Source organism: Strix aluco, chromosome 12 (genome assembly GCF_031877795.1).
Source record: "Strix aluco isolate bStrAlu1 chromosome 12, bStrAlu1.hap1, whole genome shotgun sequence".
NCBI lineage: Eukaryota > Metazoa > Chordata > Aves > Strigiformes > Strigidae > Strix > Strix aluco.
In genome coordinates, this window is record NC_133942.1 from 4125263 (window position 1) to 4142161 (window position 16899).

Below are 16899 nucleotides of genomic sequence, written 5' to 3' on the forward strand. Positions count from 1 at the left end.
TGCAAGGGATGACAGGGCATGTTTTTTAATGGTGTCATGTAGACACACTAATGCTGCCCGAACGTCTGCTTGCTCTGAAGTATGTCACTCCCCATCCTGGACTTTCTCAATAGCTGGTCTGTTCTAAGCATCAATATCTGTTACAGGAATTGGAAAGTAAAGGTATAATAGAGCTGGGCAAAGCTGACGCTACAAACAAGCGCTGATAACTTCCCGTATAGATTGCTATTGAATTTTGGAGCTAGGCAGTCACTCGGCGAAAGCAGGACTTGTGCTGTAGGGTGCTAGCAATGATGAACAAAGGAGGTCAGCACGTCCCTGTATAAAACCATGGGGAGCTTTGTGCAGTGGAGGCTGCCATCCTCAAATGATACGGTGGCACTAGAGGAGGTCAGAAAGGTAGCAGAGATGTCAGGATGATGGGACAGATGAGGTACAAGGACCGGCTGAGCATCCTTCCCCAGTGATATCTCTTCCAGGAGAGTTCGCTGTCAATCATGAGCAATGTGAAGAAGGTGAAGGGGGAGTGATTGCTCAAGTTACCTAGCAGAGGAACTGGAGGACACTGAATGATAACTGGCAGCTTCAGAACGCGGAGAGAGATGCTCCTTGACGCATGTAGCTGTGCATGTCTGCCACAGATCGCTAGGGAGGCCAAGAGCTTGGTCCAAACACCAGACAGGTTCCTGGAGAAAAAATTCACCTCCAGCTGTAGCACACACGGGTACCAACGCTGGATCAGAGTGGTGGAGCTGCAGTGTACTGGCAGCTGGCTCTTGCCCTTCGTGCTTGCCAGAGCTGGTATCAGATTAGGCACTGCTGCATGTTTTGGGGTCCTGATAATGGGGTTTGTTATTTTAGTGTATTTTTTAACATCGTTGGTACCATATTGCAACTGAGAGCTATTGGCCTTATTAGATTACGAGGATTGCCTTTGTGCTGCTGGCATACAGAAGGCATTTTATACATGCTGCCTGCCTGATCATAGAGGAAGAAATAAAAGCTGTGTGTTGGCACAAAGGTTATTTTCATATATCTCCTTGCAGTAGTCGCTGTGATAGGTAGCACAATTAAGCTAGTGAAACTCCCTATAGAGCATAGGATAAAATTGTTCTGTGTCCAGCAGATTCAAGACATTTCTGAAAGAAATGGTGCTCTGAATCTTCATTTTTTTGTTCCCCAGACTTTTTTTGGCATGGTGTGGATAGCAAAACCGAATGTGTCTGGGATACCTCCTCAAACACTTGCATTGAATAGAAGCGCTACCATAAAACATGATTACCTTATGCTGAATAGAAGATAGTGTTTGCCTGCCCCAGTGAACTGCTGCAACTTATTATTTTGAGGCTTACACTTTGTTAAATGAATGAACTTCAGTGGGGAATTGAGAAGAGACAGCTCTTTGCCATCAGTGACGCTCTTGTGCGTTGTATTTCTAGCTGCAAGTGTTGAATGGGGAACTAAAAGATGTTTTCTTTTTCCTTTGCAGGTAAAAATCTCTACACCAATGAATATGTAGCGATCAAACTGGTAAGTAGAAGCTTCAAAAATCAGACAAAAAGCAACTTTCTCACTTTGGGCTTAATGCTGCTCTCACCCTCAGCTAGAATAACTTATTTAAACTAAGATAAATTCTTGAGAACACTAAAAACAAGGAAGGAACCCCTCCCTCCACCTGCGGAACACTTTTAGAACCTAAGAGGTCTGTAGATGTCTTATACTAGCGCGTGAGCCTTGTTCCTCATTCCAGGCTGGCTGCCAGGTCCCAGGGAACAGCGGGGATTGCAGGGTTGCTGCCTCTTCCCACTCCCTGGGTTGAGCCTTTCTGTTCAGGACGCCATCGATTCTCCAGCCCCTCACCTCTCTCCGGATGGGCTGTTGTCAGAGCATTTGGTTAGAAGTGTGGCACTGTGCAGCCCGCTGCTTCACAGTTTTGGAGTTATGAGGCAGGAAAGAGGGTATTTCAATGGTTAAAATTCCCTTGGGGGAAAACTACACAGCTCGGTCTGGTACGATGCTGAGACTGCAGGTGCAACAGGCAAAACAAGATCCGATCCAGCGAAGGTCAGTCTTTCCTCTGGCTTACTTGGGTGACTGAGGATATATAACCACAGCACCTTCAGAACTGTTTTCTCCTTTTACATCCTAGGATGATAAAAATGAATCGTCTTACCAAAGCATTGCAGGAGTTGTGTTAAAAAACCCAAGCCCCAACAGAAGCGAACTTCAGAACTTACGCAAGCGGTTTCATTCACAGCTCTGGTGTTACAAGCCTTCCTACCAGTTACCAGGTTATTTTCTGCCCTGCAGTCCATGTAGCCCTCCCCAGGTGCACGCAATGACAGCTTCCATGTTTCTTATACCTGGACCAGCGAGTGGTCCAGGTCAAAAGTTTTCTTCTGAAGACTGCTTCAGGGCATGAAGGCACTGTGGTCAATGGTGGTTTGAAGTAGGAGTCCAGACGATGGGGAAGCTCTCTAACTTGTAGCTCTTTCAGATTTATAAAATCATGGCCCAGTAGTTTGTGTTTATGCCTTAACTTTTCCTATCTGTAAACTAAGCCTTTCATTAGTCTCTTGGGGTTTTCAAATTTGATGTCTTCAGCTGATGTGCTCTTTTCTCACCAGTATGCTCTTTAATCACAGATCCAAACCCTAGAATCTGAAGTTAGAGTTGTAATGCTAATTTGATATTAGCAGCAAACACACCCGTTTGGCCAGCTGATGTTGTCTGCCAAAATGACAGGAGTCATTCAGATTACAGAAGATCAAGATGGACTTGGTACATTAATTCTGATCACATTCAAGTGCCACAGATTTTATATCTCTAGTATTCTCCTTATATGATGCATAGTAGATGAAAAATAATTAGGGCTTTGCAGGAGGGCCTTGTTTTCAAGCCTGTTAGCAAATGCCAGAAGATATTCCCTAAAATAAACAAACACACACCTGCGATTGGTGTTTAGGATGTCCTTGATATAGATCCACATCAGGAAGGAGGTCTGGTGCTTGTTGAGGAGCTCACTTTTTAGACAGATCTGACAATAGAAAATGCACTGTGTACACAGATGAGGTATTTTATTGAATCGATAACGTTTCTGATTTGCTTTCAAAGATAATCCCACAAAGTTACAGCATCGGAAGGCCTAAGGAAGTAAATAATACAGGAAAAACACAGCTGTATTAGTCCAGAGAATGCTTGTTTCTCTCAAAACAGTTCCTGCAGTGGCACCTCCCAGTAACCTGAAACCTTCCAATGGCCGCACGGCAGAGCTGAATGGCGTTACCTTTATTGCTACCTTAACCTTACTTATTTTTTCCCGTCACGTTCTTTCTTTCTTCCTCCCCCCAAATATCTGAGTGTTAAAGCAGTTACTCTGCAACACGCTCTAGTTTTATTTGCCCTTCTGTGATTCATGATCAAAAATCTGCTCCTTCATCTTTGAAGGACTGGAATTGCCATCCAGGCATTCGCATAACTGCTCTGTGTTTGAGAAGTTTAATGATGGAGCGGTAGAAGAGATGGGGGTTTTTTGGTCTCCTAACCTTAGACCATATTCCCCAAGAGTAAGAATTACTCAGTTTTCTCAGCAGCAAATATGCTTCTCTGTACTTAAATATAATTTTCTTTATCCTTCAAATAATTTGCAGGCTAGTGGTAGAGTAGCTGTTTTTAGTGTACTTGAAGGCAACATTTTCTTTTATCTGCATTGTTAGACCAAGTCAAAACTTGAAGTCATTCTAGCTGTGTGAGATAGTCTTCTGCAACTGCAACCCTGCTGTCTCAGCTATTCGTGCCTCCTGTCAGGACGTTAAAGCTGGAAAATTAGAGAATTGTGTGATGGATGCCAAAGAGCTGATCAGAAAGTGCTGTGAAATTCAGTGCTAATGTCTCCTGGTTTCTTTTTGGGGGTGAGGGTTGGAAGATTGCTGGCAGTGGAGAATAGTGCCTGTGTTCTGACTTGTGTCGTGTCACCATTTAGCTCCTTGTCGTGCTCTTCAGCTGAACATTATTTGGTTAAGGGCACCTAGTTCATGGAGGAGTTTCTCTTCTGAAATGCCTTAGCCATATTTACTGGTTTAATTTTCTGAGGGTTTTTAATGCTGAATTGCACACAGTAGGTATTTCTTCCCTGCGTGAAACCAGCCTGTTGACATACAGATGTAGTCTGAGTGCAGGTACCAAGCTGCACCCTCTAGTAGTGATCATGATGCCGTTGGTTCAAGCTGTGGATTTTGTACGTTAGGCAGTAGCAATTCAGTTATTTTCACTACAAACACAACATCTGCCAGCATCCTTAAGCCTTTGGCCTACAGGACAACCATCTGTTCTGGTATGATCTTCTTGGAAGCTGCCACTACTTTGGCAAATGTCCAGAGCTCAGGCTCCAGCAGCTCCTGATGCAGAAGTGACTTGGGCTTACTTTCCCTGATTTTGTCACGAGCAGCCTCACGTTGTGATACATTAATCCTTCTACCTTTATCCGAATAGTTTATTTGGATAAATAAACTATTCACTGAGCAGCCTGAGTTCCTGTTGCCCTAAATCCCTTTTCTGTGCAGGTGTCTAAAGACTCCCTCAAGCCACCATCAATTACCTTAATTTAAATGTGGCTTATATAACAGACTTGGTTTTGTGATGCTTTATATTCGCCTTCAGTACAGGTTCAGTTTTGCCTTCAGAATATTTTTCACCATTGTTTTCTAAGTAGTTGGTCATATTTGATTTTTGAAGCTTTCAAATATCAGGAAGTTGAGAAGCAACCAGGAACATTTTTCCCCTTGCTGACAAATGGATGAGATGACTTGAGCTGGTGATGAACAGCTTGGCTGGACGTTGAAATACCTGAATGCCTGTACAAAAATTGTTCTTGCAGCTTAAAAAGAAATCTTTAATGTGGAGTTTATAGCAAATGTGGACATTAGTCTTACAGTACAGACCAGAGGTGAAACAAGACAAAGTGGATCAGTGTCCTCCCACACAGGCAGAAGAGTTATTCCACTGTATCGAAGATGTTGGCTCAAACTCTTGTCTACGTCCAAGATGTTCTTACTCCGACTCATAGGAACTGATGTGAAACACGAAATAACTTTTTTTGTGTTGATCTTAAGGGGCTCCTTTATGGGCAAACTTCTAGATAATGAGCTCATCAAATAGAGGGCTCTTTGGCAAGTTTTTGAAATTCAGACTAGTTTTGGTGCATGCTGCAATTTCCACGTAGTTTTGAGCATGGAACGTTTCTTTTCTCAAAAGCAAGGAAATAAGCAACGTCCACATAACAATCAAGACCAGTATTAACTTCTATTTCAACGACGTCTGGGCAGTAGGTGAATCTGCATTACTGCCTGTCCCAAGTGCACAGTTTTATTGAGCGTAATTACTCAAGTCTCTTAATCCTCTCTATGTTAACTCTAGATTTTTAGAAGCTTTGTAATATTGCATGTTAACGCTTTTGTGGATCACAGGCATTAAGTTTTGTGCATAAAGTGCAGGTGAGTAACAGTTGAGAAATATAGTGTGTGGGGTGCATTGCAGACTTAACCTTTTTTAAATTCTGTGTATAAAAATAGAATATTCTTCAGTGTGGTGAGGTATTTGAGTGACACCTGCTACTGAAGGGGGAGACTTCTTCCTGTGTTTTTACCAGGTATCTGGCTGCACTGTAGTGCTTGCAAGCAAGATTGTATGTTTATACAACTGTGGTCTGACTTAAAACACAGGTATATGACTCAACATTTTTCCAAAATATAGGCTAGTGACCAACAAAAATACCGTGGGCAACCACAGTCCACAAAGTGAACTTGAGACTGGATCCTTTGCAACCCTGACTTTCCTCCTACCAATGTCCAGGGTCACTCTTCAAGGACCAGGAGCTTTGTTGAACGATTCTTGAATTTTACTGCCGTGAATGAGCTTTGTCTTTAAATGAGGAAGTTAATTCTCTTGCAGAGTGCAAGTCTTATTGCTTTTTGTTCTCTACTTATTTAAATGACGTCTAACGGTATAGTCTGTTGTTAGACCTTCAGTCTCGGGTGTTTTATCTTGAAACCTGAAGCATTATGTACAGTCATAAATCTTCAAGCATAGGATAGAACTTTTCTCAGTCAAACTGATTTTAACCAATTTTTTTTTTTCTGTTTTAGGAACCAATAAAATCACGTGCACCACAGCTTCATTTAGAATACAGGTTTTATAAACAACTTGGAAGTGCAGGTGAGTAAACCCGCCTTAAGCTTATAGAAGGTTTGTGATTTCTTTATTAAGTCGAACATCACCATCATATTTGTTGTGCAACTCTTACTTGAACTTACTGATCTGGGCAAATTCTTTTATCGTCGCACAAGTTTTGAAAAAGGTTGGGTCAGAATAACATCATAATCATACTGGGTAATTATGTGGACCTAGAAACTGGAGTTGGTGAGGATTGACTAACGTGGGAAATACCTGTGTAAGTGTGTTTGTAAAACATAGGAACCTTTGATGGAGGGAAAGTTATGTATAGAATGACAGAGTTCAAAAAGGTGATATAGTCTTAAAATCTAGGAAACTGTGTAAGAAGCATAGAGCTTTTCTAATAAAAACCTGAAATACTGTTTTCATTGATACTTACACTCGTAAGAGTGTCCAAAAGCCCATGAGCTCAGTATCCTCTGTGTGACAGCAGTCTACAGCAAGTACGAGAAGAATATCACAGGGTAAGCTAAAGGTGGGTTTTAATTATTTTTTTATTTTTTCTGGCAAGCTCTCTGATTTCACTAATATGGGGCTTGAGCTTGTGTCTAATAGGGGATTTGGATTTTAGTTCCCTGCATTTACGGTTGCTTTTTAAATCTATGTAGACTTCTAGCATGTGCTGTTTCCCATGCCAAGGATTTCCCCAGCCTTGACTACCCACTGCATGAGGAAGTCTCTCTGAAGCAAAGACCTTCTCTGCTCCTTCTGTGCCTTGATCATATATTGACCTTGGGCTTTGGCAGTTTTCCTACATTACTGTAAATTTTTTTACACGTCCTTCTGATTTTATTTTTCCTGTTTTCCCTGGATGGACCTAGCCTCTACTAGCAGAGGATATTACCAAAATGCTAAGTTGAGCAGAGTGGAAGATACATCTGCTCTGAGCTCATAATATGCCGTACCTGAGCAGTCGTCCTGCGTTTTTCCTTTTTGCTTGTTCTAACTAATTTTTCTGATCGGTTTCCTTAATTTTGTGTAGCACATCCTCTGGAGGCTGGGTGCTATTGCACTCTACGTTTTGTGGCTTTGCTCCTTACAGGATGCAAAATCTGGGATGTGGGAACCAAGTTAGTTGTCGCTATTGGAAACACTAAAATATTCTTGGGTTTGGTTTTTTTTTTGAACAGAACTTGTCCACTGAAATAAGGTGCTCTTTTCTCTGTATTTTGTATTCTGGCAATAGCATCTGGTACTGTGCACAAAGCTCCTGATAGGTTAATGTCATCACTTAACTCCAGTTACCCGTGCTTTTGAGACTTAAGGCATTTCTGCTGAAGCCTGTGTAGTAAATAAATCAAATGTAGGTTCACAGAATATGACACTTAATTCTGCCTCTCGCTCCCCACTTGAGTTCAGTTGGCGCTTGCCACCTCTGTGATAACCCAGAGAATGTCTCTCACCACACGTGAATGAATCCCAATCTGCTTTTTCTATACCCGTCAGCTTTCTACCACTCTTTAAAGGTGTTATTGAGGAATTTTAAGACTGATCAAATGTTGGGGGCTTGGCTTTGTTTTGGTTAGATTAAATATTTTAAATGTTTTTTCTCCTGTTCCTAATGAATCTAAACTTTTCATCCTACAACACTTACCCACGCAGGGCATTTCTGCCCGGTCTGACACTGTGCACACTAATGGACGTATTTTTGAGTATGCTGCCATCAAACATGGAGATCCTGCCTTCCTGATTTCTCTTCCCCTCATTCTAGGGGGGGCCCGACTGTCATCTCAAGCCTTTTTGCCAGTATTTGTCAAGAGACTGATGAGAAACCTCATGAACAACATGACTTTTATTTCTGTCTCTGTGTGAGGCATGGCAAACCCCGCTCTGATAATCTGTTGAACGCTATTAGAAGCTCTTGTGCTACAGTTTTGCTAAAACAACTGAAAATAGGCCAGGAGCTCGGGTGGAGGATGTGAGCCACATCTCTGGTTGCTTCATGAAACTTGGAAGCTGAACAAAATAAATTCTGGTGGAGTCAGACTGCCAGGACCAGGGAGCCTTAACTTGGTGTCTGCATGCCACGCTGAGAATTAGGAGAAGACCGTCTGTCTTAAAACAGATTGGTGCTAAATATGTGCTTACTTTGGGGAAATAGATGGGTCCGTTCTCAATGATGTTTTTAATGCCAGGCTCCCCTTAATGGTCCTTGCTTAAAAACTTCAACTGCTCAGACAGCCTTGAACTTCCAGTAAGCAGGACTTGTTATTTGAAATTATCATAGACTCGCCAAAAAGTGTCCAAACCCATGGTGTGTATGACTCAGATGAGAACAACAGTAGTGTTGCATGTGACATACTGTTCAATAAATTAGCCAATTAATCTTGCCAAATAACGTGGCTGACTGCAAACCTCCCACCGCTAGCCTAAAAAGTAAGACTGGTGAAAGCCTTGCTGTGACACTGCAGTAGCAGCGTGGTCCTCTTGTTAGTGCTGCGTTCAATTGCATGTACAACCAGATGGTCTCAGTGAGCAGCGCCTCTATGAGAAGTCAGAATTGTCACTGCCTGTAGCATTTGGAGAAAAATGGGGTTTTTTTCCTAATGAGAAGGATTTTGATGGTGATTTCCTTCTTCCTGGATGTTCAGAATAAAGAATTTTAAAGTATATTACTCTTGGATACTAATCATTGAAGAACTTCGGTTGGCAGGGACCATGGATCAAGTAGGAACCTTCTTGTAGGATGCCTTTGTGTGTGTCAAAAAATGTATTTCATCTCTGGTATGTGACTGGATGTGTCCTCATGAGGTTAGGACTAGCATGCTAGCATAGCCAAGCCTGAAAGGAAGTATTTTGTGGCAGTTGACCTGCCAGAAGAATGGTCTTGGATGACTGCAGAAAGCTTGGTCATGACTTGCTTGCAACATACCAGATCAAAAAGCGTAACCTCCAAACTCGGGAGCTTAAAAAGACGTTTCATGCGTGTTTATCAAACCCTCTGTGGAAGCCCAACCAGTGTTGTTAAGGGAGCATGAAGTGCTCGATCACACTGGTGGGATAAGTGCTACTTCTGGAGAGAAATTTGCAACTAGCTCTGTAATGCCAGAGCCTGGTCCGGCAGTGTATTACACAGAATACTTCTAGAATAATTCTACAGTTCAATGCCTGAAGGATGTATGTTGGTATTTATGACCTTCTTTACTTGTTGCCATCATCAAAAACTAGTGAAATCAGTCTTTTGGTTTTAAGCTCTTCAGTCTAGTGTTGCATTTTCCTTGGTGTAGTTGAACAGAGTAGCAAATAACCCAATAATCCATGGCTTTGCCAAAAGTTTATTCCTGGGATGAGCTTGTTTGAGATGTTCCCACGTGAACAGGGGAGGCAGCACGGTTGTGTGATAGCTGCCTCTTCCTTTTGCAGCTACTCTGTGGCTTCCTGTGGCACATGCTCTATCAGCATCGATGTTTAAAGACTTTCTGACAAGGCACCAAAGTTGCATGTTACCTCCCATCAGCACCAGCTTCTTTATCTGCCGCGTGATTCAGCTGAAGATCACTAGTCAGCTTGAATTAGCTGAGGAGAAGACTGGATTTCTTCTGTCTCCATACATCTTAAGACATTTCACACTAGATTAAGATATACTGGAGCAGTGGAAAGTTTGATAAAGGGATGTAAACTGTATGAATGAGGCTCTTTGTGGTGCTTCTCAGAATACCAGTGGATATATCAAACAGATTCTGAAGTAGCTAACCAAGATAGTCCTGGTCAGAAGAACCAACTAACAGGCTTTTCTGATGCGCTTCTGCAAGAATTGATGCTATCTCTGATGTTTCAATGCCTCCCTGCAGTAAGAGAAACTAATAGCTCCCCTATAGTTTCCCACCTTGCCCCTCTAAATGCAGGGATGTTTGCTTATAGAAATGTGTTTTCATAATTCTTCCTTGAACTTTTCTACACACCCAGAAGAAGAGGCAAGGACCTGCTGTACAGTGACCATCTGCTGGTTTCTTCTGTCTCACTGTGGAATTAAATATTTAATAACCTAAAATAGTGTATGACCACTTTACCTTAATGTAGTCAGTGAAACAAAAAAAAAAAGCAAACCGTAGGCATGGAGTCAAAGACCTGATGGTCAGTCCGTATGGTGTCTCAGGAAATGATAAGAACTCCTTTAGGTTTTAGGTAGTCTGGGATATGATCCGTTTACTGACCAGTTGGAGCAGTTTTAACAATCTCCATGCAAACTAGTTGTGTTACTGCCATCGATCCCGTAAGATGCCAGTGTCATACTGAACCGTTTCATGGTTCTCTTTGTTGTAAAATCCATGTGAGCATGCACGAACATCCTGACATCGAGGATTCATCCTGGCCTGGGCTGTCCCCAGGATCTTGCTTTACTAGAGGTGGCATAGTAAGTCCTGATTTTTTTTTTTTTTTTTTTTTTCTTGCTGGATAGCACCTACCTGTTTAGGAACACAAGTAGCAGGGGCTATCCAGAAGAAGTCAAGTGTGATGAGTATTCCCCAAAATTAGGCTCGTGCTCTATGGCCATCTTTGAGGACTGGCTGTTCCAGGTGTTCCCCTCCTCCTCAGGGCTGGTTTCCCCAGTTGCTGGTCTTCCTCTCGCTCTGAGGCTTAGTACAGCTACTTAAATCTGCTGCTTCCATACCTCAGCGACAAGAGGAGCTTCCCCTCCAACTTGATGCTTTTACATCTCCTAGGGCTGCCAGAAGCAGTTCAAGTCTCCAGCATGTTTCCAGTGTTGGATCAGTCACTTGAGCATATCATTTGTCTCCCGTACTTGAAGTTTGTGGAGTAAAGGCTTGGTTTCTTAGCATTCATAAAAAATCTGGAATAATCAGGCCCTACAGCTTTGCATGATGATGAGTGGAGGAGCTCCATCCTCACCGCTGGCTGACGTTTGAGTGTCTGGTTCCCCATAAGTATTGGGGTGGAGAAGCTGGTCTTGCCAGAGCAAAACTGAGTTACGTTGACCATGGTCAAACAGACCCAGCTCCTAGCACCTGAGATGGTTGCGTTTCCTGAGCAGTGTACAAAAAGGGGCCAAGCTTTTGCTTTGCTCAAACTGCCCCCTGCTCACCCAGCCGCATCCCAGGACCCTCCTACTTGGTTTGGGGTGAATAAAGCAGTTCACACAGCTTGCAGGAGCCCTGCCAGGCCTGCTGGGCTACCTTCAGCAGCTGGGTCGTGCTAGTGGCACATTAAGGTCTTAACAATTGCGTTGGCTTTGTCTTGTGAGCTCTTTTTGCTTATTGACCTGGTTTGAGGACCTTCAGCAGGAATGGTTGTCTTGTTTTAAGGCTGATTCCAGATTCTCACCTTTCCTTCAAGTTAAACTCTCCTACAGACTTCACAGGGGAAACATCTCTTCCAGGGTTTCTATTGGGAACATCTTTTATCAGCAAGCAGTGCCTGTATTTCCCAGTCTCTGTTTCTCACTCCTCAGCAGCCTTTGACTTGAGCTGCTCTTTCCCATGTGTAATGTGGACATACAGGAGTACACGGCCATGCTTTTATCTCGGCCCATCCCATCATTTGGATTTTTGACTGCAATCTGCTGCAGCTCCTACACCTCCTTTTGCATACACTGGTATTTCCAACCAGCTAGTTTGGGTTGCACATGCACTGTTGGCTAACTGCTCTGATCAGGATCCGGGCTGGCACTGGGGGTTGTGTGCAGTGCTGCTCGAGCCTGTAGCGTGAAAGGTGGATCCTGCTGCTCTCAGTTCTAGTAGAAAACACTTTAAATGGATTTTAAATTTGTGAAGCCTTTTAAACTTAAGACACTGCCATGTGTCCTGCTGTAGGAACCTCTGTATCCTTACTCAGTGCCATAAGCACATCTCTCAGCTGCGAAGTGTTTAACATCCCTTTGCCAAAGGGAAGCTGAAGATGCTGTTCATGAACACTTCTAGAAAGCTGTTGTGTTCCAGGGAAGAGAAGCGTGACGGAGCTGTCTGCACGCCAGGGTGCTGGGCTGTCCTGTCTCCTGGACACGGCAGCAGAGCCCATGGAGCCCCTCCACATCACGTACTGGGTCCTGCTGGCACCTGCCTCTGCAGCCGTAAAGGTGATGCTTCTCCTCGTAAAGGTGATGCTTCTCCTCGTCCAGCTGCTGTCGCATCCAGTGGAGCTCACACATCCGTGTCTGCAGAGCCTCCCAATGGAAATGCAAGCCAAATGCTGAGACTTTAAGGCGAGCTTTGTCCGAAAGCTGCTTTTCTCTCCAGCTATGCTGGTGGGAGGGGAAAAAAACAAACGACTTATCTCTTTCTATAAGCCTTGTTTTGCTGGGAAGGTGAGGCAAACATGTCTGCTGCATTGATGTATACTTTCAAAGCTTTAACTGTGGGGTTTTTTTTCCCAAAGTATGTTTGTCCCCTGAACTCTAAGCCCTTTCTCGAGGTCAGGGAGCCCACTGCTGCATGACACTTACTGTATGACTCTGAGCCCAGTTCCCCTCTCTCAGGACATGACCATGGCTGAAAAACATCTCCACGCACTCAGGAAACTGCTCTTTAATCTTGTGCTTCCACGCAAATAAATAATTCACCATGGTCCTGGGAAGTATTGACTTTCCAGCAGTGACCAGTAGATGTACAGGAATTAATTTTTTTTTTTTTTGTTACTACATTTCAAAGCATTTCTGGCATCTCTCCCCTGTGGTTGTTAATGCCACAGGTAATGCCTTCCCTGTAAGCTTTGCCTTTGGAAGGTAGAATGGAGTACTGCTTATTTTCAGGTTTCTTTTGACTGCGTTGAGCTGATGATCAGGTTCCCGCATAGTGACAGCTTCTGCCTGTGCGCATGGTGTGAAGAAGTCATGCATTTTTGATTCAGTAGTAGTTTATTTTTATATCAGCTGGCAGATGAGTCACACCTTCCCCCACTCCTTCGCAGTCCTACCTTGGCACATGTGATTCATAGCAGTCCGGTGTCAACATGCATTGAGTTTCATACAATGGCTCTGCAGCCACTGCTCATCCCCAGGACAGGTGGGGGACATCGGCAAATGGATGTCAAACGTAACGAGCCTCTGTGGTGTCGTGGTGGAAAGCAGGAGAGGAGTCTGATATGCTGGAGAATCCCAGGAAATTGAGATGATCTCTGCTCTCCCCAGCCCACACAATAGCTGAGTCATCGCAGAATATCCTGAGTCAGGGAGGGGTATGTTGTTACATATAGAATATAGATGGATTCTGTGGTTTTGTTTTAATTCTTGCTCTGTAAACAAGTTCACCTCTAATGAAGTATGGAGTCTGTGTGTTTACTTTTGGACCTCTTTCTGTTGCACAACTCACTGGAGTGAAGCAGTCTGTTTACTTGTCAGGAGGTAGGACCAAAGAAGATGAAGGTGGTATAAATAACCGAGCTTTTACATAGTCTAGTCAATATTTGCATATATATTTTTCAATGTAGCTGAGCTGTCAGCTACTCCATACTGTGTATTAAGTTAGCTTTTTGGGATTGCCTACATTGAGCACACTTTTCTCATTCTGTGTTACTCTTGCTTTACTCATGACCTGCTGCACGCTTTACGTACCGGCGTCCTTTATAAAGAAATTCTTTCCATGCAGGTTGCACAATGCTGTCATTCACGTAGCAATTAGGTAGGGGTCATTTGGGTAAGACTTGTTACACAGGTGGATGTAAACAAGTCACTGTGGTGGAGCATGCTGCCAATACCAGCTGTTTCACCAGGAACTCGCTATGCGCAAAGCTTTTCCCCAAGGGAGCTGCAGTAACTCGAGGCCACATAAGTGAGGGTTAATGCAAGACGTCTACACCCCTGCTTAATTACGGAGTGCGAACATACACATTAGCCATTGCTGTGGTCGCTTTAATCTTCAGAAATCTCATTCATATTTGCCACCTTGATGGAAACACTGGTGTGGCCAAGAGTTGAGCCAGCAGATCGCCCCACACGGCAAGGTGCTGATTTGGGGCAGGAGAGAGCTGCTGGGTGGGGATCGCCCCTCTGCACCCTGAAGTGGGCTCGTGCTGGCGTGTAGCTGACATGTGGCCATCACCTGAAGCACGTTTGTGTCCTGCTTCATTGTATGGAAGGGTTTGTTCATAGCTGTTGCACTACGACGCTCTGGATGAGCACTGCAGCCTCCTCCTTTGAATTATTTGGAAATGCTTTAGACTGTAAGTGTTCAGTTACTGTAAGTATGACTTACCTGTGCAAGATGATACAAAACTAACATCCATTTTCACAGAAAGCAACCTTTGGGTCACATCTCGTGTTTAATCATTTCCCTACTTCAGATCCCTGCCATAGACCCTAGTGCTCATTTCAAGCTGTTGGGTTAATTTTCTGTCAGCAAGGAAAAACTTTTCTCCCTTCATTCTCAAATCGTGCCGTTGGCGATAGGTTTGAGATGCCTCAGCAGGGAGACGTGGTTTCATTCATCTGAAAATGGCCTTTTTAAACAAAAAGTGCAACACATGTAGAGTTCCCTCATGCTCAGCTGCACCCTTAAAGAATGGTGATCAGCAGCTTCATTATAAAGTCAGGGTAGTCCAACGAACTTTTGAACTTGAGGGATCTCTGACTTCAGAGCTTTTGAATTGCAAAATAAAATGTAGTGGATTACTGTAACACACCCAGTAAAAGCCTGCCTGCTTTCAAAGCTGGCTTGCTGTTGATCTCTGGAGAATAATATTTTACTATTTAAAAATACTTGGGGTTTTTTTAATGTGGCAGTTCCCTTGTTAGGACGGGCTTCCTGAATGTGCACATTTCAGCATCTCTTTTAACATCAGAAGTTTTGACTTCCTTGGGCTAAATTTAGGCTTTGTCAATTGGAAGCTATCAGATGCTTTTAAAGCAAGGCCATTAATACTTGAATATGAGATTAGGGCAGTTTCCTTTTTATATTTCAGAAAGTCTTCATACATCTCTTACTCTTCCGGTATTCATTGCAGTAATCACAAATCAAAACCCAGCAACACCGGGCAGCGTGCAGAGGGGAATAGCAGGATGCTGGGAAGCTGAAAAATGCCTTTCCAGCAGATACTTCTCCTTGAAGTCTGACGTGCCGTGCTATGGTGGTTATAATTCTCTCACAGTTGGACTTATCTGAATCATCCCAGATGCCTTGTTGGGTTCTTCTGATAGCAATGTCTACTAAGAGCGGGTTGTGTGATGTGCTGCTGGCCCAGAGGCCGGAGGGACAGGCCATTTAATCATGAAGGTCTCTGTGCTGCTTCTGGGGTTTTCTAGTGAACTGAAATCTCTCTCGTGCTTGCTAGCACCCCGGGTTGTGCTTGGGACCTTGAGTGCCTCAGCCATTTGAGTGAGGAGGTGAAAATACTCAATGTTTGAGGATAACCTTTGGAATTTATATTTACGGTGAATGGAAAACCCAGTTTGGCAATTAGGGCCATGATAATTAATAAGGATGGAGCAACTGGTTAGCCTTGCTGTCCTGCTTGTCCCCCTTTCCTAGCCCTCCTATGAAAATTTTTTTAAGCTGTTGGGATGCTGCACTTAAAAACTAATTGAGGTCTAGAGCTATAAAAGTCAATTCCTTTTCTGGAGGGCTGATGTGTCGGGTGTTGAGTACTGCTTCAATTCAAACAAAGCTGACTCCCTTTTGGAAGGTGGGTGCCTGATTTAGTGAGATCCCTTTAATCTGTTTGTGCCCCCTAAGCACGGGGAGCATCCTGTGAATGCTGAAGATTTTTAAGGTGCTCCTCACCTTAAAGAGAGAAATATTTGAGCTGTGCCAGGGAGGTTTGATGCAGGTGAAGTTCTGGTAGGTAGGGCTGCCCACCTCCCAGACAGGCTGTTAAATGGGTTTGGAGTTTACATTTCTGAGCTGTGCTCTGCCTGCTATTCCAAAGCTTCTTCCCATCTCTAAAAGATAAGCCATAGACTCTGCCCCTGAATCTGTAATGAGTCCAGCTGTGCTAGAACTTTTCAGCAAGCTCTGCCCTGGGTGAAGCCTTGCAGTTTTGTAATAATTTTTCTATCTGAAAGTGGCAGTTTTTTCTTCAAAACTCCATTCCTACCTGCTCATATTCAGCTGTCTTAAGGCAAAACAAAGAGATGGTATCTGGACATTGTATCTTATGTAGTGCCTCTGAACTTCTGTTTTGCAGGAGGTTCTCCTGTGATAAGAGGGAGTGGGAGATTTTCCATCAGGCTGGAACGACTGTGTGGGTAACACTTTCCTACTAATCTGAAAAATCCCCTTTTCCCTCAAAAACTGCAGTAGTTACAGGACTGATGAATGCCAGTCTCTTGTTGTGGAGAGTTTACATGTGCTTGACTCAGCATCCATCACTTACTAGTTTGATGCTATTGCAGGAGCAAATGTCCACCTTGTGGCTTTTTAATGAGTCCTCCTGTTGGGTCCTGCACAGATGCTAAAGCAGCTTGGATGGCAGCACAAAGCATTCCTGCTATCAAGCCGCCCTCCCAGTAAGACCAGCATGAGAGTTGTGGGGCCGAGCTGCACCCACAGCTCTGCAAGCAGGTCTCAGCACACCTGGAGGATGGCATGTAGGGTTGTGCTGCCAGAAATGTCGGCTGGATTGTCCCACCATGGTCTGGTGTGCAGAAGCTGGCCAGCTTCAGCTGCCTGAGCGTGGCCAAGCATCATCTTACTCCTGAGCACCCAAAGCAGAGGCCGCGTGTTTGATACCATTGTCTACTTTATCTGGCTAAATTGGACCAGTCTGATCTGTCATCCA

The 16899-nt window shown here is 43.8% G+C and overlaps 1 protein-coding gene across 3 annotated transcripts in view; it reads left to right on the plus strand.

Moving 5' to 3' along the window:
* Positions 1 to 16899, plus strand: part of CSNK1G1 (casein kinase 1 gamma 1) — a 110702-nt gene that overhangs the window by 52394 nt on the left and 41409 nt on the right. For all 3 annotated transcript variants that reach the window (XM_074837836.1, XM_074837837.1, XM_074837838.1), the window contains exons 4-5: positions 1490 to 1530; positions 6144 to 6213. In XM_074837836.1, coding sequence (XP_074693937.1) covers positions 1490 to 1530; positions 6144 to 6213 — 111 coding nt within the window. The remainder of the gene's footprint in view (positions 1 to 1489; positions 1531 to 6143; positions 6214 to 16899) is intronic.